Source organism: Medicago sativa, chromosome 4 (genome assembly GCF_051527215.1).
Source record: "Medicago sativa cultivar Bolivia chromosome 4, Bolivia_mono, whole genome shotgun sequence".
NCBI lineage: Eukaryota > Viridiplantae > Streptophyta > Magnoliopsida > Fabales > Fabaceae > Medicago > Medicago sativa.
Genome location: NC_140752.1, coordinates 28,111,079 through 28,135,761, shown reverse-complemented (window position 1 = coordinate 28,135,761; position 24,683 = coordinate 28,111,079). Strand labels below are relative to the sequence as shown.

Genomic DNA, 24,683 nt, shown 5'->3' with positions numbered 1-24,683 from the left:
TCACATACCCCTTAAAATTCCGAAAATTGGGTTTCGTTGTTTCCAGAAGTTACGTTCCAAAATTCTCGGAAGTTATCTTCTGATTGTAACAATACCTTCCAAAAGAAGAATGACCCCAATTTTTCTTCAGTGTACAATTGCTATTGGACAGATTATGAACTTCATGAATCTTTGTTGACATCATGCTGCCATTTGGCTTGCAAATCTACCATCAATGTGTATCCATCAGGCATCAGCTTTATATCAGACACACCTTTCTGCAACTTGTCAAATGTTGAGGCCATGGCAGTCTATAAATTATCAATTATTCATGCATATTGTTACCAAAACTATATACTATATATGGAAGTGTCTCAGTCTGCTATAATATTCTAATATCTGTATTCAAACCCAATTGCCACCTTACTAAAAGCCAAAAATTATACTCCCTCCGGTCTTATTTATAAAAAACATTTGACTTTTTTGATTTATTGCATAAATGATGTATTTGGTCTATATTATAGACCAAATACATCAATTACTCAATGAATCTAAAAAGTCAACTATTTCTTATAAATAGGACTGGAGGGAGTATCAACTTAATTATAAGTTATAACCAACGAACAAACAATACATGAACAAACAATACATGAAATTAAAAGAGAAGGGGTAGTATATAATAAGGCATAATTTTTAGGCGTTATCCCTTAATTTTTGGATCAGCACGTAATTGCGGAGGTTAATTTTTCAAGTCTTATGAGACTCAAATGTGCGGCAAACTCTCCCTAAAGAGCAATTTCATAAGTTGGTTCTATTAATTAAACAATAGCAAAATTCACCACACGGATTCAACGTAAAATGCACTTTTAGATGCAAAGAAATTGGGACTAGATTTTTTTTTAAAGAATTCAAATTAATCCACCAAAATCGGCATCAGGGAGAATCGAATTTGAGATAAAAGAGCACATTTTCAAGGTCCCAAGCCAACACCATCAAACCAACCCAAGTGGGTTGACCTGGTGGTGGGAAGCATAATGAGGCAAAAGCAGAATAACCATAATGAGGCACAAGTACATGGAATCGAAACATAAGTACAATAAACTTGAGATTGAAAAGTGATGGAACATATAAACTGACTGAAATGTAAAGATAAACTGACTGAAATGTAAAGAAACTGTAAATGGCTACAAATTAAAGGTAGAATAGCCAAGCTATAAATTTTCTTAGGCGTGGAACTATAAGAAGAGTGCTGCTTCATTACATTGTAATGCCCCCTCTTCCTCCTGTTTTTAGGAGCGGTTCTTTCTTCAATTTGGTAACTTCCTACCATTATTAATTTATAGGATCAATAAGTTTTTACAAAATGTTTCGCCTACGGAAACTGTCAAACCTTTACGATGTCTACTCTGTTCGCATACTTGGACATTGTAGTTAAATGACATAAACTCATAGAAGTCTCTCACATGTGCCCACATAAGCTTACAACACCTACTCAATGATCTACCTGTTTGATTAGCTGCTACATTATAAATATGATACACGGATACGAGATATTCCCGCACAGAAAGCTCTTACCAGGTGAGGAGTCCGAAGGTAGATGTACGAAGTCTTACTCTTGTAACAGGAGAAGCAGTTTCTTAATTTGAACTTGTGACCTCGCTTATGTGAACTCACATATGTACGAGATATTCCAAGGAAAATTTAAATAAATATAAAAATCAACCAAATTCAAATCACTTAACATTACCTTGAATGATAGAATAAGAAAACTGATAACTGAATTGGAAAACATTCATTGCTCAAAACTAGTATAATTTTTTCCCATGTTATGGTCGAATAAGATCATGTCATATACATTTATATCCTATTTATTCCTTATTTGTCTGTGGTCGACATATAACAGCAAAATATTTAGGACTGGTATACATTTTGCAATACTTATCCTCACATTAAAGCATGTCTATTATCTAGTATCCTCCTAAAGAATTGTACAACATAATATCCAAGAAAATACTTTATCAGAGGCAAATAACTCTACTTCTTCAAAGGCTATCGGTAAAGTAGTCTTGGAGGACATGATTTTGGGTGGTTTTGAGAATGATAATTATAACTTTCACACATCAATCTGGATGCACTTCCTGCCCCACATGAAGCCAGGAATCACCCTGTTGCTGCTCTCCATTAACAGATTCATACTTCAGAAGTATGCCAAACAAAATCCTTCCCTGATTTATTGTATAGTTATATTAGACTATTGATATCTAAGATAAATCAAATATAGAAATAAATTTAGCTAGTATAAGACATTGTGGCCAACCTTTACTCTCCTGTATGATGCTAAAGTTGCCAAAGGTTCCTTTGACTTTTGCACTTGCCCAGCATTTAGTGTAAGGTTGATTACCTGGCATCGATTGCATCCTCCAAGTGACTGGTGTATAAACATGGAGAGATAGGGGTCAATCAATTTCCCAAAATAAAGCATAAAAAGTTTTTTATTTTATTTTTTTTAAAAACACGGAGTGCATGTAGAGGAAATTTAGATAACTTCATATGCATGTTGTTGCTATTTATTTTTTGACATTGGAAAGACAATATCAACCTAAAGTTGAACAAGAGACAAAAACGTACAAATATTTGTAACAAGAGGGAGAAAGAAATGTAGATGGCTTTCCATGCGTAAACAAGGTGTAGCAAGGAAATGGCATCCAAAAGGAGACGATGTGTGAACAGCTCGGCAGGAATAATCCCCACATTCACAGAAAGAACTAGGATGTGGAGCAGACCGGCGTAGTAGGCGAAGAAATTAAAGGATGATGAGAGAACTGGCGTTTGCTTGGATACACAGGACGAGTAGAGTTTATGGTAAGGTGAGACAATGAGCTTAAGAGACAGAAAATGAAGGAAAATGCTCAAAAAAATTGGCTCAGTTATTCATCCAAATGAAAATTTCAAGAAAGTAAAAACTGACCAACTACACTTACTAGTCAGTTCAGACTTTACTAGGATAGAGATTTCTGTATGTGTAAAACTATGGTAGTTAAGTTTGTGAATGTCAACTTTCATTAAATAAATAAAAAAACAAAAAAAAAAACATGAAAAAAAAATATTGAGTCACAAATTCAGAGAAAAATGGAGACCACAAATTATAAAGTTGAAAAGATATTGAAGATCGCCATCCATGAATTCACTCCAAGTTATGCCATTATTCAACACATATAGCAGAGTTCAAATCAAACTACACAAATATTAGTCAAGAAGGGGCATTTACCTACATAGTGTCCACATCAAACTGCAAAATTCCAAAAAAATGTGTTGTCAAATATTTACAAGATTGTTATGACTTACTCTGAAATAATTATTTCCAATCCTGATGTCTCTCCATCCATCTTCATCATAAGGCCTGCCTCCAGATACCACAAGGTTGGGACGAAATGTATTAGTATTGATTTCTGTTTCTGTTCCACATATGCCCTTCTGAACATCTAGGAATAACATCAAACTATAGTTGTCATATATTTGATATTCTGAAATTTGGGGATGAAGACAGAACACAATGTAACTAATAAAGTTTGTGACACGCAAGTGATCATCAAGGTATATTTTATTTTATAGGAGGGTAAAGATGAAGGAACATCTGTTCAAATTCTGGATTTTAGAATTGAGAGAGATATTTAGAGAGAGCAAGAATTCTCTCTATTTCTTAGATTCGTGGACTCAATTCAATTCAGCGGTATCTTTCATTCACATTTTTTTTCATCGAGAGTTTGATAAAACTCTTAAGACTCCCAAATTTGGAGTATCGATGGCTGAAAATGAAAGTTAAGTTTCTCAAGAAGAATATTATGACGTTCTATTTTGCTTCATATACTAAAATCCCCTTCACATCATGACAATTGACCAAACAATCAAATCAATTAGAAAAATGCAATCCATTAGGCATAATGAGCTAGATATATAAAATTTGTCAAACACTTTTGCCCTGTCTTGAAGCAAATGTGACAGAGTATTATATAGATAAGAGGTTCACTATCAAAGCTATATACTTGCTACAAGAAAGAAGTAATATTGAAGGAATTGAAAATATTTTAACATGGTTTTCATTGATTTTGAAAAGAAATATAAGATTCTTAAAAGGGTATGAAGAAAGAAAACCATATTTTCAACATACATTTATGCAATCCAAGATATTCGCAGGCACATGTTTTGTGTGAGAATGCAAGGTAGGGACGCTAAAAGACTTCCCTGTACAAGTATGCACCAATGGTTAACTATGAGATTTTATCTTCATATCTTGGTTCTAAAATATGCTTTACTATTGTAGTTTACATGTAGGATTTGTAATCGTTCTTTTTATTAGAACTGAAAATATGTTTATTATATCATATTATGTGATGAGAATGTACATTTATATAGGTAGTAGGAGTCTCCTAGTTAACCCCTAATTAATAAGGAAGATTAATCAACACAATCAATACAATGACTAGTGGAGTTAAAACTAAATAGTCACAATCTTTTCAATATCTCCACTAAGTACTTGATTAATTATTCTAACAGTCCCCCTTCAAACTGAGGGTGTCACAAACCCTCAGTTTGTCTCTAAGATAAAGGAATCTGGCAGTGGACAGAGGCTTAGTCAAGACATCTGCCCACTGGTCTTGAGCAGGCACATGCGAGACATTCAGTTCCTTCCTTATAACCTTTTCTCTCACAAAGAAAATATCCAATTCCATGTGCTTGGTTCTCGAGTGCAGGACTGGGTTGTGAGCAAGAGAAACTGCACTGAGATTGTCACAATAGATATGAGGAATTTTACTCTTAATTTGCAATTCCTTGAGAAGAGACTGGATCCAAATAATCTCCGCAGAAGCTTGTGCAAGGCTTCTATATTCAGCCTCTGCACTAGATCTAGCTACAAGGGTCTGTTTCCTTGCCCACCAGGAAACTAGATTGGGGCCCAAAAATATGCAGGCTCCAGATGTGCTTCTTCTGTCATCAGGATCTGAAGCCCAATCAGCATCACAAAAGCCATTGATTGCTATAGGTTCAGTAGAGCTGGCAGGTGTAAGCATTAACCCATGGTGTAAAGTACCCTGCAGATATCTAAGTATCCTCTTGACTGCCTTCCAGTGATCTTCAAGGGGATTTGATAAGAACTGGCAAACTTTGTTTACAGAGTAGGATATTTCAGGTCTTGTTATGGTTGCATACTGCAATGCACCAACAACTGACCTGAAAAATGTAGGATCTGAGACTGTACTTGAACCAAATTTAGACAGTTTTGTGCTAGATGCCATCGGTGAGGGCATGCTATTAGCATTAATCATGTTAGCTTTTTGAAGAAGGTCCTTGATATATTTGGTTTGAGAGAGAAGCAAAAAGCCAGATGGTGAGTGATGCACCTCTATGCCAAGAAAATAATCTAGTATGCCCAAATCTTTAAGGGAGAACTCAGAATTGAGCTGATGAACTAGATTCTTAATAGCCAGTTTTGAATTTCCAGTGATGATAATATCATCAACATAAACCAATATAAAAATGCAGTGAGTTTGAGTGTGCAGAGTAAACAAAGAAGGATCACACCTGCTTGACTTGAACCCAAAGCTAAGTAAAGATGATTTCAATCTCTCAAACCATGCTCTTGGAGCCTGCTTTAACCCATAGAGAGCCTTGTGTAGTTTGCATACAGGGCTCTTGTCAGAAGATTCAAAGCCAGGAGGCTGCACCATGTAAACTTCTTCAGTTAGCATCCCATTTAGGAAGGCATTGTTCACATCCAACTGTTGAAGAGTCCAGTTATAAGTAACTGCAAGTGTCAGAACTGTCCTCACTGTAACAGGTTTGACTACAGGGGAAAATGTCTCATTGTAGCAAAACCTGCTTGTTGATGAAAACCCTTAGCCACTAAACGTGCCTTGTACTTGTTTACAGTGCCATATGGATTTTCTTTTACCCTGAATACCCATTTACATCCAATGGCCAGTCTGTTTGCAGGAAGAGGTACTAGAGACCATGTCTGATTATGACGTAAAGCATTATATTCTTCTTGCATTGCTAAATGCCACTTAGGATCCTGAAGAGCAGTTTTGTAAGTAGTGGGCTCAACATGAGTCAAAAGGAGTGTAGGGTTAATTCTAGGCTGCACAATTCCATGTTTACCTCTGGTTCTCATTGAGTGACAGTTTTGAGGATGAATTCTGTGAGGAACAGGAGGAGGAGACTCAGAATTTGTAGACTGAGAGCTAGTAACACTAGCAGATGACTCAGGTGAGGAATTTTGAGATGGAGAGGGAGATAGAATGGTGATGGGTGTGGGATTTAGGACAACATTATTTCTGTGTGAGGACTCAAAGTGGTGAGAACTAATAGATGGAGTCTGGGGTTGTTTGATATGGGAGTAGTAGGAACAGACTCATAATGAGAAGTTTGAGGAGTAGGTGAGTTAACAGTAAAGGTTGTTGACACAGGAGTGGGAAGAAAAGTGGATAAAGTGGGACCATCTGGTAAAACAGAACACACTTTCTGAGATGGAAACAAGTCAAGATAAGGGAATTTTACCTCATTGAACACAACATCTTTGGATATAAAAATTCTACCTGAAGCATCTAAACATTTATATCCTTTGTGACTGTTGGAATATCCCAAGAAAACACACTCCTTTGAATGAAAATCAAACTTATGAGAGTTATAGGGTCTCAAAAAGGGAAAACATGCACAACCAAAGCTTTTAAGGAATTTATAGTCTGGAAATTGAAGGTGAAGTAAGAAAAAGGGTGATTTATTTGCTAAAACTGGTGTAGGTAACCTGTTGATAAGGTAAGTTGCAGTTAAAAAGGCATGGTCCCAAAACTTTAATGGCATTTGTGCATGAGATAAAAGAGTGAGACCAGTTTCAACAATATGTCTATGTTTCCTTTCAACTGAGCCATTTTGATGGTGAGTGTGTGGACAAGTGAATCTGTGAGTGATGCCAAGGCTATTGAGATATTTTGTGAAAGGTAAAAACTCACCACCTCCATCAGTTTGGACCGAAATAATTTTGTGATTTAACTGCAATTCGATCATGGTTTTAAAATTCTGAAATGTAGAAAGTGTGTGAGATTTGAGTTTCAAAGGATATATCCATGTGTATCTAGAATAAGCATCCACACAAGTAAGAAAATAGGTATATCCACAAGAGGATTCAACTGGTGCAGGTCCCCAAAGATCACAGAAAATTAGTTCAAGAGGTTTAGTATATGTCATTTGAGATGCAAATGATAGCAGTCTATGAACCTTACCAAGACAACAAGCAGTACAAAAATCTGACAAGCTTTTATTTGGTAATTGTATGTTACAAAGTTTGATAATACTTTGGAGCACCTCATGATGAGGATGTCCAAGTCTGCTATGCCAGATACCATACATGGAAGGAAAAGACCGAGTAGAACTAGATGTTGAACTACTAGGTAAATGTTCAACATTATTACATTGAAAATTATTGAAATTGAAACCAGCTGAGGGACCTAAATGAAAAGAGGCAGAGTTATCAGTTTGTGCTAAAACTTTATTGCAAACTGGAACTTTATTGCAAACAGTGTTGACACTAGAATTTTGAGAGACAGGAGCAGTGGTCTTGAGTGAGTTGGTGTGCTCAAACTGATAGAGACCATCTTGTCCTAGAATACCTCTTAAAAGCACCTTAGAAGAATCCTGAGATTTGACAAAACAGTGATTAGGATAAAACTCAAAGTAAACATTGTTATCTTTAGCAAACTGACTCACACTAACAAGATTTTTGGTTATAGAGGGAACAAGAAGATTATTCAGTTTTAAAGTAGTTTGAGGATGTAAAGGAGAAGTAAATTGTAAGGAACCAACAGAGGTAATAGCCAAACCTTGTCCATTTCCAATATGGACCTGATCAGAACCTGAAAGAGACATGGAATCCACGAGGTTGGATGCATCAGGGGTGACATGATGAGTAGCACCTGAGTCAGGGTACCAGACATCATTGAATGAATTGTGTGGATCTGAGCCAGTTAAGAAGGCCTAGGGAGCTTGACCTCTCTAATTCCCAGCCTGAGACTGTGTAGGAGGCCTAAGAAACTGTCCAGAATGCTGAGGACGTGACATGTTCTGCATCCATACATTTGGAGATGCACCATAGCCTCCTGGTGAGCCATAGGGACTGTAGTAATCATACTGTGGGGCAGAGAAACGGTAGTGACAATAGCTTGCATCATGGCCAGTTTTTGAACATATTTGGCACTGAACATTAGATCTTCCACCAAAACGGCCACCTCGTCCTCTAAATCTACCACCAAAACGGCCACCACGTCCTCTGAACTGGCCATTTCTTCCTCCAAAAGTAGGGTTAGAGTTAGGAAACTGATTGTTTCCAGTGCCATCAGTATAATTGTGGTTTTGAGAATTGGGACCATGAGATTGGGATTCTGAATTTGCAGTTTCAGTGAGATTAACTGAAACAGGTTCAGTGATAGCAGCTTTCTTGAACTTCTCATTTCTGGATTCTTGTGTGAGAAGCTGAGATTCAAGTTCATCTAAAGAAACAACCTCAGATTTTGCATTCACACTAGCAACAATAGGGTCAAACTCTTCAGGAAGTGCTTCAAGAACAACTTCAATTAGGTCCCTGTGAGAGACTGGATCTCCAATTGAAGCAAGAGACTCTGAAATTGCGCGAATTCGAGCAATGAATTCAGCGATAATGCGTGAACCTTTCGTAATGGATCTAAGCTCAGATCGAAGTTGACGCGAACGCGTCTTCATTTGCGTGAAGCAGTAACTATGAACCTCATCCCAAACCTGCTACGAGTGGCGAAGGAGAACGAATCGCGAAAGCAGCGAAGGCGAAATCGTTGAAAGAATCCAGGTGCAGAGCAATGAATCTTGTTCTTCCCATTCAGTGTAAGCAGGATTCTTCGTTCCTGCTTCGCGTGCTGCATCTGTGAGATAAACCGGTGGAATCTCAGGTGAAATCACAAATTTCACCATCTTCGTTCCGCGAAGAACACCTTCGACTTGTTGCTTCCATTGAAGGTAGTTTGTATCATCAAGCTTAACAGAAACTACTTGTTTGAAGGTTTTGGATGCTGCAGCAGTTACGCGTTGCGCATCAGAGGGAGTAGGAGAAGGCGTAGCAGAAGACATGGCTCTGGATCAAGAAGCTCTAGATACCATATTAGAACTGAAAATATGTTTATTATATCATATTATGTGATGAGAATGTACATTTATATAGGTAGTAGGAGTCTCCTAGTTAACCCCTAATTAATAAGGAAGATTAATCAACACAATCAATACAATGACTAGTGGAGTTAAAACTAAATAGTCACAATCTTTTCAATATCTCCACTAAGTACTTGATTAATTATTCTAACACTTTTTACTCAATTAAAAATAAAATTCATACCTTTTATTTCAAGTATAAGTATATAGCAATATTTGAAGTCTTGGTTTCATGCACTTGTAGATTCATGTAAAATAATTAAAACAATCATGTACTTAGGAACATATATCAACTCGGATTGCACTTCAGTGACTTTGAGGCGCCAAAGTCACGGTGCCACTCAACAAATCTCGGCCGTATGATCTCATCAATGCACCAGATTGTGCCACATCACCAAATCTTTATTAAAAAAAAAAACCTGAGTTTGTGAGTAAGAGAGAAGAGCTATCAGTTTCATCCTCTCCATCGTCCACCACAGCACCGTCAAACGAAATCCTTGTGTGTGAACCAGAATCGGTTTTGGGGTCGAGTTCTGGGGAAGAGATGAACCGGTTTAAAACTGTTTTTCTTCTTCCTCCTCATGTTCTAATGAGAAGCAATCTTCGTTTGTTTGCATGACAATTGAGATTCTGGGAAGGAGCTGGTGCGGTTGTGAAAGCTTTGCCATGGGCGAGTTGTGATTCGTCGCCATCGTTTCGATCACCGTTGAATCGTGCGGTTGTGAGAGCTTCACCACGGGCAAGTCAAGTGTTTATGGTTCATCGGATTTGGTCGGACAGCAGGAGGGTGGTTGACTGGCTTGTGGGTGGATGGAAAGTATTAATACGTGAAGAGGTGAACTGGGTGGGTGGACGGCGGGAGAGGATGAACTGATACGCGACCGTTCTCTCTTTCTCACAAACTCATGTTTTTTTTTAATTAAGATTTGATGATGTGGCACAATCTGATGCATTCATGCGATCGTACGGCTGGGATTTATTGAATGGCACCATGACTTTGGCGCCTCAAACTCAAAGTCACTGAAGTGCGACCCATATCAACTCTTCATGGAAACATAACATGTAATTAACTGAAAGTGTGTTTAAATATCAAGTCTTGAGTTTGGGTAAATTCTGATAATCAAGCATTTCACAAATTAACTGTAAGTAGTAGTACAATTTTGCTTCCAATCAAGTATTTGTCTTAGGCAAAATTCTAAAGGGTGCAAGAAGATACCTGAACATAATCTTTTGTTTAGGTCAGAAACACTTTCCTCGGATACAAGTAAAAATTGACCTTCGTTAGCAAAACTGACTGCACCATTTGTATCTTTACAAGTGACTATATCTTTCGTCCTATCTAACACAAAGTCGTGACTGGAACCAGAATATCGTAACAAAGTGCAAGGTCTTCCAATGGCTTTAGTAAACCATGAATTGGTCTCATTGTTGTAACTATATACCTTGTATCTAAGCAACAAAAAATATATTATAATACAAAATAAATAAATCAATGTAACAAATATCAAACTAAACAGAGTGCGTAAAACAATACTTAATCTTCTTTAAGTATAGCATTATGAAATTCAACAACAAACTATTGATCATCATGTGATTCTTTTCATCAGATTCCATTAGTCTACCCCAGTGTATACCAAATTAATAAAACCACCCTTAACAATACATAATAACATATGATATGCATAACAAAGAAAATATAAAGTAATAATGGAAAACTAGACATTTAATCCACATTTTGTGCTGATACCTTGATATAAAAATGTGTGGCAAATTTTGTCAATTATTGAATTTTATTGAAAGTGTGTTTTTTAACAGCAAACAACAAGTGTATGCTAGATAATAAATGGGCCAGATAAGTGGGCCTTTGACAACTAATGCTAACTAACTCCTACTAACTACAATAATTATTTGCAACACATGTTATAAGATCCATATCAGCACCTTAGTGTGTGTGTGTGTGTGTGTGTGCGCGCGTCACACATACAGAAGAGTCTACTTTAGTTAGATATTTAAGGTGCATAACATCACATTATCAAGTACGTGACGTACCTCTGGCCCTGCAGTTCAATGTCCTGCATATCACTATCATAAAAATCTAGCTGAAGCCTGATTTGCAATCTTTCTTTGCAATGTGGAGACTCTACGAACAACATTCCCTGACTGAGGTCAATAAAGGAGCTTATAAGTCCCATTTCAGGAACCTACAAAATTAAGATCAAATAAAACCATACATTACAATCAAGTGTCAGTTCTGAAAAGTGAAAGATAAAAAAAAATGCAGTGTGTATGATAGATAAGCTCGTCTGAATTCTGATCATTGAAGACTAGTGAAGGTAGCAAGATTAAGACTGTTAGCTTAACGCCTAAAGAAATCCAAGAATATAGAGTGAGGAAAAACTTAAAAAAACTTGGAACTGGATATTTTGATTTTCTTATTGTTGAAATATGTCATAATTATTATTATTTATTTTCCTATTTTAATGGTTAGTTACGTGTCATCATATTACTCCTAAAATAAAGGAGTTGACTCTTGTATTTTACTCCTATAAAAGGAGCCCCGTTTCTTCATAATAAAACAGAACATTATCACCCATATAGTTTTCTACACACATTCCATATTCTGACTTGGTAGATCCATTTTCATAAACAAGAAATAGCTTTACAGCTAACAGATTCTATCAGTTAGCAGAGATATGACTACATTCGGAGTATTGCACTCGATCTGACAAATACTAAGAGTCGCACTCAAACTCAAGGAGGTATGAGAACATGATACCTATAAAAAAATCCTGAGTTTGTCCCTTAGTAAAAAGCAATTACTTTGAAGTACGGTTCAGTGAGAAGATCCACAATATTGTAATCTGGCATACTCTAATATTAGATATTGATCCTAGAAGATAAACTAAGATGTTTGAAGTTTGAACATAATGAATCTAGTACTTATCATGGTTAATGTTTGAACTTTGAACATAATGAATCTAGTACTTATCATGGTTAGTTTCTTATTTAGTTAGGTTTGGAGTTTAGTAACTCTATAAGTAAGAGTTGGTTCGGTCTTTTGTACCATCATTAAAAAAACACAAACCATTTTAAAGTATTTATTCTTTCTCATCCTTCCTTATCTAAAATCCTATAATTTCAATAGATACAAATTCACCTCCACTTAATCAAGAAAAATTAAAGAAAAAGTGGCTCTAAGTTCTAACCATAAATTAAACTAAACTGAATCACTACACCTGACATAAAAAATAAGGATCCATCCATCAATAGTTGATCTAAATAAAGAACACGTGCATCATAAAATGGATTACCCTTTTCAGTGTAAGAATTTCACCACTCAGGCTTTTGAGAATCCATTCACGATCATGTTTCAAGCTTCCTAAAAAATTAAAGAACAAATTTCATCGAAAGTTCAAAGATAAAACTACAGAGAAAAAGATGACTTTCGATTTTGTGAAAATTTAAAATAATAGAATGTCAATTATAGGATAAAAGCCAAATCCAAATGAATTAGGACTATCAACACTAATGGTATAATTAAAATCTTTTACCAAACGACCAGTGATATAAACAAGATCCCAATCCAAAGCATTAGTTTGAAGAACGAAATTCAGAACAGAGTAAGTAACGTTGACAATTAAGCTATTGAAAACTAGAGAGAAAAAAATATGATTTTGAAAGTTTGGGAACATTAACTAACAAGTAACAGCATATAAAATAAATACAATAAATGCTACTAAAGGATATGATTTGTTAATTATAATCCTAATAAAAAATCTAATCCTAAAAATAGATATTAGGATTTGATTCTTTGATTCGAACACTTCCTGTCAAGCTAAATCTTAATAAGCTTCAAGTTTGTTACAATGGGTAGATGCAGGGCTGTAGCTGCGGCCAGAAAGTTGTAGTGCGACCAAAGGTGACTGTAGCAAAGACAATTGGGATTCTGGATTTTGGTATGTCTAAATCAGACCGCAGTTACCTCTATTTATTGCATAGAATAAAATAAATGTTGATGGATATAATTTGCTAATTCTATTACATCATTCACAATAAATGGTAATTCTGAGTATTTCTTTTCCCCTTCCATAATCCTATAATTTTAATATTCCCCCATTAGAAGTACATGACCGTTCTTATTCTTCCTAATTCCTAATTTGAAAATTGAAAATCAACAATCAGCTGAAGTTAGATGATTACCATTGTTGCTAAGAGGCCAACTGCTTGCACTGAAGCCTCCACAGGATTTTATCGGATATACTGTAATTGATTTGAGATAATAACAAGTATCATGGAAACCATTCACTCCTGCATGTAAATAACTGAATAAATGCCTATTTAAAAGAATAGAAACAGAACTATATGTAGTTGGTTTCTTTTAATGATGTCTTTAAGGATCCCATAATGAAAATTGTTAAGCAAGCCTACAATGTAGTTGAGTTAAAAACATGCATTTTATATGTATTTGCAAATCAATTTTTTCCTTTTTGGACTTCAAGGAGAAAATCAGAGATACAAAGTCTTGAAATGTAAATATTTCTCATTAAAATCAAAATGGGTTAACAAATATTTATATACATGATATGTAACCTAAATAGGAATGTTATCCTATTATTAATCCTCAAGGATACTAACAGATCTTATATAACAAATATCAATATCTCAAAACAAAGGAATAAAAGATTCATAAAAAAGAAGGGGAAAAAAGTCCTTATCACAGAAAGCATATAAGCAATCTGGATTTCAATTCATCAAGTATAAAAAATACATTAATGTTGGAAAAAGGGAGTGAACCTTTCAATTGATTCCCGTTGTCAACGTGATTTTGAGGTGACATGAAGGAATTTTTTACAAAATCAATAAATTTCTGCAAAAAAAAAAAGATGGGAAAAGGATAAGCAAAATCTGGAGAAATGAAACTTAATCCAACATTGACACACCAAGCAAGAACCAAAATAGAATTAGCAATGGGCAATAACTTAGTCTCTGCTACTTTGTTTAACTCAACATTTTGTGAATTTTCCATATTGATGGTTCAAAAGTTTAACACAAAATGCAAAATGGTTTGACGAATTTGAACCTTGGCATCTTCAAATGTTGACATGTAGCCAAAGGATACTCTTACAGCACCGATAGGCTTTCCACCAATTATATCTTGGTCATCCCAACAAACGTGGCCAGCCTAAATACAGAAATATTGTTATAATTTTTTAACACTACCAATGTAGATAAACCAATCATAATCAGTTTTTACCAAACAAAAGCAGAAAAAAGAAACACCTCAGTATTTGAAATGAGATCCATGTGCGACAAGCCAAGGTATTTTGCACATGCACCTGGATTGCAGAAGCATCCTGTCTAAACAGATGGTGAGTGAAAGTTATAAAAACAGCATTCAATCAATAACTAATGCAAAATAATAGAAAGAAAAGATACAGATGAATACCCTTAGCTGAATTCCTGAAAGAGATGCCAGCTTTTCCACTTCACGGTATCCATACCAAGAACCATCTGGTCTTTTCAAGTTGAATGAAACTATCGAGCCCATTTCGTAACACGTTTCCTGGATGAATTTAAAACAATATTAACTAGTTCCAATTTCTTAAAGAGGGTGATAAACTTAGAAAATATATGAGAACAAGTGATCTTGGTTTCTGTGTGTGTGTGTGTGTGTGTGTGTGTGCGCGTGTGTGTGTGTGAAGGCAGTAAGCACAGTACAGGAACAATAAAGAAAAGTTGTCATTTCTTAGGTTCCAATTGTTTTCCAATTCTATACGAACTATTATAATTGAATCAATTCCAGAACAAGTATACCAATCAATTACAACTAAGATTTGGGACTCTGGAGAAGTTTATCAAGACAAAATGTTACTCAGTCGATAAATCACTTGAACTCCTATCTGGCTTTTATGTTTTCATTACTGAAAGCAGTTTTTATAAAAATAAAAATAAAATAAAAAAGAAGAAAATTACTTGATAAAGAAACCCAACCAGCAACGATAAGTTTTGTAACTATTAAATGAGAAATAACTAGTGCATATAAAACTGTAAATTAGACATCAACCAAAATGTGCATTGTGCACAGACTAACCATTAAATTATGGCGTCCATAGAGGATGCAGACGCTAGATCCATTGCCATGCCTTAGGGCCAAAAGCGTTTTCCTTGTATACAGCGCAAGAGATGTTGTATGTCTACAAGGCAACAATTTTTGCAAGCTTTAAAACTTAAAAATTCAGAGACAGTAATCTTTAAACAATTATAGCAAAAACCTACACCATATTTGCTATAGACCATACCCTCCTCCATACACAATTCCCTAGATTCTCTTCTAACATTCCTATTTAGGCACCTTCCTGGGTAAATCATTTCTCAAGGTGAGGATCTATAAATATATTATAAATAGAAAATATATTATAAATATATTATAAATAGAAAATAGTGAAATATTAAAATCTGAAATTAGGAAGGTCTATCCTCCCTATTGTGAGAAAAGAGTTCGGTATTAAATCTATGAATTATATCGCACTAGACAAAACGCTATACAGCGGTACTGTAAGTAGTCAACTTATCAGCACATGCATTACCTTCGATGTAAATATGAGGAAAAGTAAAATCATATTCCTAGTAAAAGCTAAGCAGCTGAGCCATCAATTTATCAATTGCCAAGGGACCAACTGTAAAGAGGTGGAGGCCCAATATCTGATCTAGCATAAGCTTTGTTGGGCTTCAATGAGTGCAAACAAGGATTAATAGCAAAGAATATACGGGGATGTATGGACGGTTTGGTGGTTGGGAAAGAGAAGTTAGGAAGTGGTGTGATAAGGAGGTCAAGGGTTCAATCCACACCCCTAATATAAAAAACTAACAGTACAAACATGTCCAGATTCAAAAAAAATTAGCAAAGAACATGACTATGGTTTTTATGAAGAAGCAAAGGCTTCTAGATCAAGAGCTACGACAACATCTTAGAATTTGGATTAAGCATCAATCCCAAAAATGTAGCGCAGGGGACCAAGCGTTGTAAGGACTTCTTCAGTCATATCAATAGTCGACGTAGGATCACAACACAGTTAATTTAGATAGGATAATATGTAAGTCTCTTTTTGTGCTTATTTTTCAGTTGTTTACGCCACCCTTGATTCAAAGGACAGATTACATATTTGAATTTGATTGAATGTACATTTTGATTCTCTAAAAATATGCATCAAATCTTTCCTCCATTATGTATACATCATATTCGTTCTCAAGTGCCAATTTATGCCGACAAACTGGTCCCTAGAAGGACAAAACTAGTGCATTTAACTATCATCGAAAGACCAATTTGATGTGTCTGATTCATGGAGGATTATTACAATTTTTGAATACATTTTGACCGCCGAAAAAATGTGTAATCTGAATATTTCAGTATTGTTATTTTGTGAAAATAACTAAGCAAAAGGTAAAAGAATGTTATGACCAAGATTTACATTTTATCCTTAAAGCACCCTAGGATGAGTGCATAATTTCCTAATGAAATTACATACAATGCAATGTAATTTTCATATTTATTCTACCATTACTTTATCAATATTTTTTACATGCTGATGTTGGCAAGCATTAAAGTAAGATAAAATCCACAGCACGGTTAGTAATATTAAATAAATAATAGATACTCCCTTCGTTTCAAAATATAAGCAAAATTTACTTTTTAGGTTCATTCATTTAATGATGTATGTGGTCTATATTATGAACCACAGACATCATTAAATGAATGAACCTAAAAAGTGAATTTTGCTTATATTTTGAAACGGAGGGAGTAGATGATATTATGCAGTGTTTTATATTATAATTTTCAGGTTATCCATTAGGGAAACATTGGTAATCCATTTTTTATTGGAACCATGTTAAATTCAGCATACCTTGATATAGCTGATACAGTTAGAGAATTCAGTATTTTGAATCCATGGCGGATAGATGCTATGCTCAAGAATGAAACAGTTCCATCTTCAAAGAGTTCCTCAATACCTTCCCTTCTTTTAATGAAATCAATGTCAGCAATTGATGCAGCAACCGTTCCTGCCATAGGGACGACCAATCAAATAAAAAGTGTAAACCACAAAGAGGCAAGTAACCACTAAGCCACACACCTCCACTAAAATAAGACTTCTTCAGTAACTTGGCAGCATCTGCAATGTACAGAATCAAGAGGATAATCAGTAAGAGAAAAGTAACACCAAATTACTATCAAACTATTAACTAAACTTCATTTGAATTCAAACTAAGGCTGATGAGGATTCTGCTATGCAGAATTTTGGCAAAACTGAATGTAATTTAAAATTACTAAGAAATGAAATTATTCTAATGATCCTGATTGCTTGCCAATAATTGTGTCCATAACAAATCCCTATTAATTTTTTGGTTGAAAAAAATATTTCAATAAGCAAGAAGCACTTCCAACCAGTCCATGAACAGGACAAAAATAAGCCAAGAAAGTGAGTGTGTATAACAAGATACAAGTTCCATTATAGAATCAAGACCACAGGATATGATGTATCAACAGATTTCACAGGACAGAATTGCTTATAGTCTATTAGTCACACATACTCATCATGTGACATTAAATAAACATAGACGACATTCTTGTACTTAAATGTCATATAAACTGATGAATAAGATAAGGAATGAAATTAGTACACTTGTAAGAAAAAGAAAATTATTGAATCATTAAGACATAGTGATTGCTCACAGCCCGGTATCTTACCATTTCGAACAACGAGAGCTCCAAGCCCAGTCGGATAGCCAAACAGCTGACGAAAATGCAGACAAAATGTCAAATTTCAAAGTAATCCTTGATCAAAACAAAGTCTAAACATAAAACCTTATATACCTTGTAAAATGAAAGTGCAACAAAATCAACAGGATACTTCGACAAATCAGGTGGCATGGTAGCAGATCCTTTTGCAGCATCAATCAAAACTAACCATCGTCCTTTTCTTATGAACCAAAAAAAAAAACAAATAAGCAATTATTGATGCTTTAAAAAATTCTGTAGATAAATGATGCTCTCTCTCTACATGTGAGTGTGTGTATGTTGTTGTTTTGATTATTGTCGATAGCTCTTTCTTGGTGCAGATTATTTTCATTACTCCTTAGTTCCGGTTATCAGGACTTATTAACTTCCTATAATCCTAGGAATGTAGCTATTATCATTCATTAATATCGGTATACAAAATGTAAATCACCAATATTCAGAAATAATAAGTTATTATTCCAGGTAAATGTCAAACCACCCAGCCTGGAAGAATTAATTCTGCATGTTATGATCCCTCTTCTAGTAATCGCCACAAGCAGATGTGCTTGATAAAAGATTGTAGAGTTCTATTGTAAAGCTATTGGGATACCCAATGAACAAAACCATAAAATGGGAAATAATAGTAAGAGTCGAGAGTCCCTCTGTAGTGTAGAGAGCTCAAAGTCAAAAGCTAGTAGGGAAATTAATATACCCAATACATATCTGACCAGATGTAGCGTATGTGGTAAATCAGTGTAATACAGAGCTTTACACGTTGTCCTAATGCTGGCGGCTATATGGATTCTAGTCGCAAATAGTTGAATGTGCATAAGTTGTGACATTTTTAGGTTATTTAGACAAAGGAGATAGACACAAGGAGTTAATTAGAAAAATGGTTTTGTAAATTACTTGCAAACTGAAGCTCCTAAGATCTTGCTTGAGTCTTCCGTGATAATCTTCGCCAAGTCAAGGTCGAATCTTAACCCAGAGAAATTGCACTCTGAGGGAAAGGCAAACAAATTATACACATCACCTGCATGGAACAAAAAGATATAAGATGGTAAATTTAAAGCTCAAGAACATACCCATGACCTTAAACGTTACCCATTGGCTCTCCCTCCTGCAATCCAGCCACTTTTCTCCTTTGTTCTTGGTGCAGTGATATCTTTGTAGGAAATTTTTCTCCTTCTATTCTAGGATGTACATCTTCAATATCTACCGCAATGGCTGCAGCTCCTTGACCAAGAGCATATCTAATACTAGTTACGGAAGTGCATGGACTAGAGTAAACTGGCATTTTGAAGAGCTTATTTGAACTTATCTTATGACATAAGCATATGTGCATCTGTTTCAAATACAGCAAGGTGATCATAACAGTTGGTAACATGTTTAGATTTATCAGAAAGTGACAAGAACATTTTACTAAAGTAAAGTTTTCTAGAAAGAGAGTATTATTCAATAAATAAACAGAGGAGATAAGCTTAAACGTGGGATTGTAATAAATCAGTATAGAAAAATTACACAAGATTAATTGGGTTCTCAAGTCCAGCTAAGCAGAAAAATGGTATAAAATATGTGTATATGTATTAAACGACAGAAAACTGAATTAGAGTAACATCAGTGCTAAAATAGTGTCTAGCTATGATATCTCTGCAACCGGTTCTATGAATCGTACCATTTTACTAAATTTAATGAAATTGTATCAGCAGTGATATATTGAACAAAACTAGTACAGTATATCATGTCTTGGGAAGGATACTCTCTTATACCAAGAACACTGTTATGATTCTCCATTGTATACATAAAATTACTGTTACAACTCCATGGAAAAGCCTCTCCAACCAGTTTCAACGCTGCGGTTGCCCCTGATGTAAATATACATTTGTAGTCTTCGGGAGAAGCATTGCAGTAGTCAAGAACCTGTGTGACTGATAGTGTCATAATCCGTGCAAATTGTAGAATTTTCTAAAACATAAAAATACACCATCTGGTCACTATTATAAGCAAAAATTGACATTTTAGATTCATTCAATAAATGATGTATGTGGTCTTTAATATAGACCACATACATCATTTATTGAATGAACCTAAAATGTTAAATTTTGCTTATAAATTATAATAGTGACCGGAGGGTGTACAAAAGAGGAAAACCAACAGCATTTTCCTATTGACCCACCATGGCCCACACGTTATCAATCCTATTGACCCAACATGGCCCACACATGTTATCAAGGCAGAACAAAGTAAACCCCATGCAAGGCATTCAGCAAACTAGATGATATACAGTCACTCGTGGAAATTTACTACTTCTTGTTATACCATATAGCATGGACTTAGAATAAGAAATGTTTGCATAAAATACTGACAGAAACTTCTGTCTTGCAAAAGATCTCTTAACAAAGAATCTAATTACAATTTATCATCATTAAATAATATACAAGGCAGTTGACATGTTTAAATAACTACATATTTGCATGTACCTGTTGGCGGGCATCCGTCACAATCTCGTGAGTTGCAGAACTGGAATCACTTTGGCTATCTAGTATCATGATTAAGGAATTTCACTTCATAAAGTCAGTGTAAACTACAGTGAAATAAACTCAGTCTTCATCAAGTATTAAGAATTTCTCTTTTATTTTTATTCCTTCTTATACAGAATCCAGAAACACAAGTTGACCTTGGATTAGCTTCTAGCTTATGATAAAGTTCTTAAATTTTAATTAAAACAAGTCTATGATAGTTTCACCTAAAAATGTCTGTATAGGGTAGGGTTTGTTGAATGAAAGAATTATGGTGCAGAAACTAATTTCACCTTCAACTTATAAGATAAACATTATGTCATAAACTGCGAAGATTCTTTTAATATTTTCTATTTCTAGAAATAGTTTATCCAAACTAGGCTAGGTGTGCTGATATACAAATGGTTGATTACCGCTGCCAGATCGTTGTTTCGGCATGGGATGTATTACTCTATTATTTCCATTAGAGTATTACTCTACCTCTTTGTGCATGCTTGAACACTGTTCTTTTATTTCCAATAACATCTCCCCTATTTTTTGTGAAATTCACTTTGATTATCATCCTTCAGCCAATCGATAATTCGATCAGGAACACGCGCAAGTGCCTCACCTCGAAGCTGACCCATTTTTGAGCGCCTATGTCTTATAAGCTCATTTGACTAAAATAGTAACCATCACTTTCTCATGATCTTATAGTTTATTTTTACTAGCTTATAGTGTTTTATTATAAGCTAATTCAAGAAGCTTATAGCTTATCATTTTTTTATCTCAATTTTACCCCTCTAATCTTAATTGAAAAAATTAAATTATCAATTAAATGTATCATTTTTATGTCATTTCATATTTAAAAGCTAATTCAACCGCTAATTTTCTCAAACACTACAAATTCAATCAGGTAGCTTATCCGCCAGTAGCTATATAGCTCCATGGCATAACAGAATTTGAACATATTGCTATGGTTCCACGATACGCAATTTAGTATAAAGTATTGTGAAATAGCAGCTATAGCGAAATTTGAAGAAATGGCTCTATATTCCGCAATCAACCATGGACAAACTAACTAAAAAAATATTTGAATTATATAAAGGATACGAGGATTTCCATAAACGTTAGTAGTAAGATCCTTAAAAACTGATTCCATCTGAAGCTCGGAGTATAAAGTAGCACCAGCATGATCCAAGTAAACAAGATCTGTATAATAATAATAATTTGAAAATTGTAAAGAACAACAAGACATAACGAATTTTCATTTGATTTTTTCCTAATAAAAGGAAGTTAGTAGAAAGAACCTTGTAATCTGTTGAATTCAGTAGCTCGAATTTGATCAATGGTTTTGGCGGCGTTTGGATAACCGTAATGTTCGCCGAATTCGTTCAGAAATTCTTCCTTGGCGTTGGAGATGGTGGTGGCCATAGGAAAGGAAGGAAGGAAGAGGAAGACTCGATTGATTGCGGAAAGAGTTCAAAATGTAAATAACAGTTATTAGTTGAGTCGCTTTAATCATAGGACAAAGATGATTCGATACGATACGATTTTCTTCTTCTCCTTCAGTCAAAACTAAATTAAATATTGTACTGCTATGCTAAGTTCTAAATTGCCCACGTTTTTATTTTATTCACCATCACCTTCTTCAAAATAAATAGCATTATACTCCTATTATTTATTTATTTATTTATTTATTTTTGTGTGGAAAAAAATATTATAAGTATGGACCCCATCAATAAAAAAAATGTATTTGGCATAGACCGTATACACTGGTGACAAAACCAATTCAAATATATTCCTTAAAAAAAAAAAATATTACTATTTTTAATTAATTGTTGGTATACAAATTTCAACCGTTTCAGAAAATAAAAACTATTAATTTCAACACTATGTAATCTTATCTAATTGTTGAATTGTACTATAAGATATAGCTGTCACACACAATCAAAATATATAAACCAATAGTTTAAGAGTTTATTTGGATTGGTTTATTTTTGAGTTTATGCAAATAAGTAAGTTTCTATGTATTATTCATAAGCTTAAAAATAGCTTCTACTTGTGAATTAACATGAAGAAAAAAAAAATTGCAAAAGTTATTTTGCATAAACTTAAAAATAAGTCAATCTAAACAGACCTTAAGTGGTAAAATATTGCAAGGATGTTTAACTTGCATGGGCATGAATACCAACTTGGTGATTCTCGATGGCATTTACCCTACACATGACACACACACAAAAAAAATTACAAGAAGAAACTTATTGCATTTCATTTATAATAGTAGTAAAGATACAAGATGGAATCCTAATATGGATATGGAAATTAGCATGACGTGAAGCCACCTTAGCAAAGCTATGGGCACTTCGTTGGCTTGTCTCCGAATAAACCTAACATCGGAGGTTACTAAATCAGAAGCTAACAGACATCCACATTCTTGAATCACTACGCTAAAATTAGAGACGCCACATTTACCACCATAAAGACCATTCACTACAGTTTTTGAATCAAGCTCAAAGTCCACAATACCCATCTCCAAGCCCAATACATTGCAGATAATAAACCTCAAGGAGTGGAGTCATCCATTCAGTTTTGGCTAAAACATATCGACCTTTATCATCTCGAATACACACACCAATGCCAGCCCGATTCCGAGCTTGAGAGAAGGACGCGTCAACATTGCATTTAAACCTATTAGGACTTGGTTTAATCCACTTCAAATCGTTCGGTGTAGTGGGATGCTGAGGGATAGGTTGACGAATAATCTGAGCGTTCTTCCAACTAGTAAGAAGAGAATCTACACGAGCACAAATAGCTCGAGCTGTTTCAGTAGCATTGTTACATACCTTATTGTTTCGATGCTTCCATATACTCCAGAGGGTCACACTGAATACTTGTTTTTGTTGTTGGTTCAGGTGTTGTAAAATAGCAAATACATTGTTTGGAAAACTGGCATCAACATCAAAAACAGCCATCAAAGGGATCCATAAACCGATACGCTGCCAGCAGAGCATGCTTTTATTACACGTAAAGAACATATGAGTACTATCCTCACCAAAGTCATCACATATTGCACATCTATCAGTACACTGAACTCCTTTTGACTGCAAACGGATTCTCGTGGGCAAACAATTACGGCAAGCTCTCCAAATAAAATTATTTACCTTCGGGGGCAATTTTAAATTCCAAACACAATTCCAATTACCTGGTACACGGTGTTGAACAACTGTCACATCATTATTAAAGATATCTTTATAAGCACTTTTAACAGAATAATCATTATCCCTCTCAAACTTCCAAACAGGCACGTCATGAGTTACCGATGGGAGTAACGAAGTATTAAATTTATTTCTAGCAGTAGCATTGTCAAAAAAAAATGCATTAATCAGCTCCATATTCCATTGCTTTTGGGATGTAACCAACAAGTCAGAAACAATAATATGTGGCCATTCCAAATGATAATGAGTAGACGGTACAATTCATGCAGCACGACAAGTTCATCTATTACAATCAATTGTAAGTTGTCCACCTGCTGAGAAGAAGAAAAAAACCACCATATTTTAATTGAAATTAACGAAGAGCTATTTTGTTATTGCACCTCCATATTGAGAAATATATCCCTTGTTTAAACAAACAATCAGCCAGCGAACAACACATCTACGTTGTCTTCAAGCTTTTTTTTTTATTTTTATGAATCAGTAATGTCTTCAAGCTCTTATTTCCTTCTTCCCTTCCCTTCCCTTTACTTCAACCCCATATTTCTCATTCCCCCTAATATTTTATTCTTCCATTCCCTTCACTTCAAACCCATACTTATCCTTCTCCCTTTACTTCTTCAATTTATGTCCATTCCTAGTTTAAAATTTCTTCATACTTTGTTGTCCAGATCTAGAGTGATAAAGATTGTTGGTTGTTTTCTGCTTTCAGCTGAGAGGTATGTATTTCGACATAATCTTTCTCATTTGAATTTGTATTATAACAGTTTCTTTTCTGAATCTAGTTTTGTGTATGGTAATATTATTTTTGATTATTTGAATCTAGATTGTTGGTTGTTCGTTTTATTTTCGATTAAGGGGTGTGAGTCAAAATTTATTTTGAAAGCAGAATTATAGGCTCACTTCCCTCAAATTTATTTCTGTCTGACTTCCATCAAATATTTAATCTGATATTATCATTCTCGTTTATTTTTTTTTGGAGCCGTGTAT

General features: G+C 34.8%; 1 protein-coding gene across 4 annotated transcripts; it reads right to left on the bottom strand.

The window, feature by feature from the left end:
• Positions 1-1,756: 1,756 nt before the first annotated feature.
• On the bottom strand, positions 1,757-21,977 carry ABA3 (molybdenum cofactor sulfurase (LOS5) (ABA3)). Of its 4 annotated transcripts, XR_015005683.1 has the most exons (23): positions 21,789-21,977; positions 21,592-21,690; positions 20,461-20,519; positions 19,740-19,900; positions 19,085-19,233; positions 18,890-19,013; positions 18,077-18,182; positions 17,951-17,996; positions 17,337-17,375; positions 17,109-17,265; positions 15,299-15,401; positions 14,654-14,770; positions 14,488-14,565; positions 14,288-14,389; positions 14,002-14,074; positions 13,408-13,515; positions 12,519-12,586; positions 11,257-11,408; positions 10,424-10,656; positions 4,148-4,221; positions 3,325-3,461; positions 2,297-2,407; positions 1,757-2,204 (listed from the first exon to the last, which is right to left on the bottom strand). XR_015005683.1 is itself a non-coding variant. In XM_085700729.1 (22 exons), the coding sequence occupies exons 1-22, from the start codon at positions 21,910-21,912 to the stop codon at positions 2,100-2,102; spliced, it is 2,451 nt and encodes an 816-aa protein (XP_085556855.1). In that variant the 5' UTR covers positions 21,913-21,977; the 3' UTR covers positions 1,757-2,099. The 4 variants fall into 4 exon arrangements, 2 of the variants coding, with proteins under 2 accessions (XP_085556855.1, XP_085556856.1); XR_015005684.1 differs by lacking the exon at positions 4,148-4,221 and having other exon boundaries at positions 3,325-3,478; XM_085700729.1 differs by lacking the exon at positions 4,148-4,221.
• Positions 21,978-24,683: the final 2,706 nt, after the last annotated feature.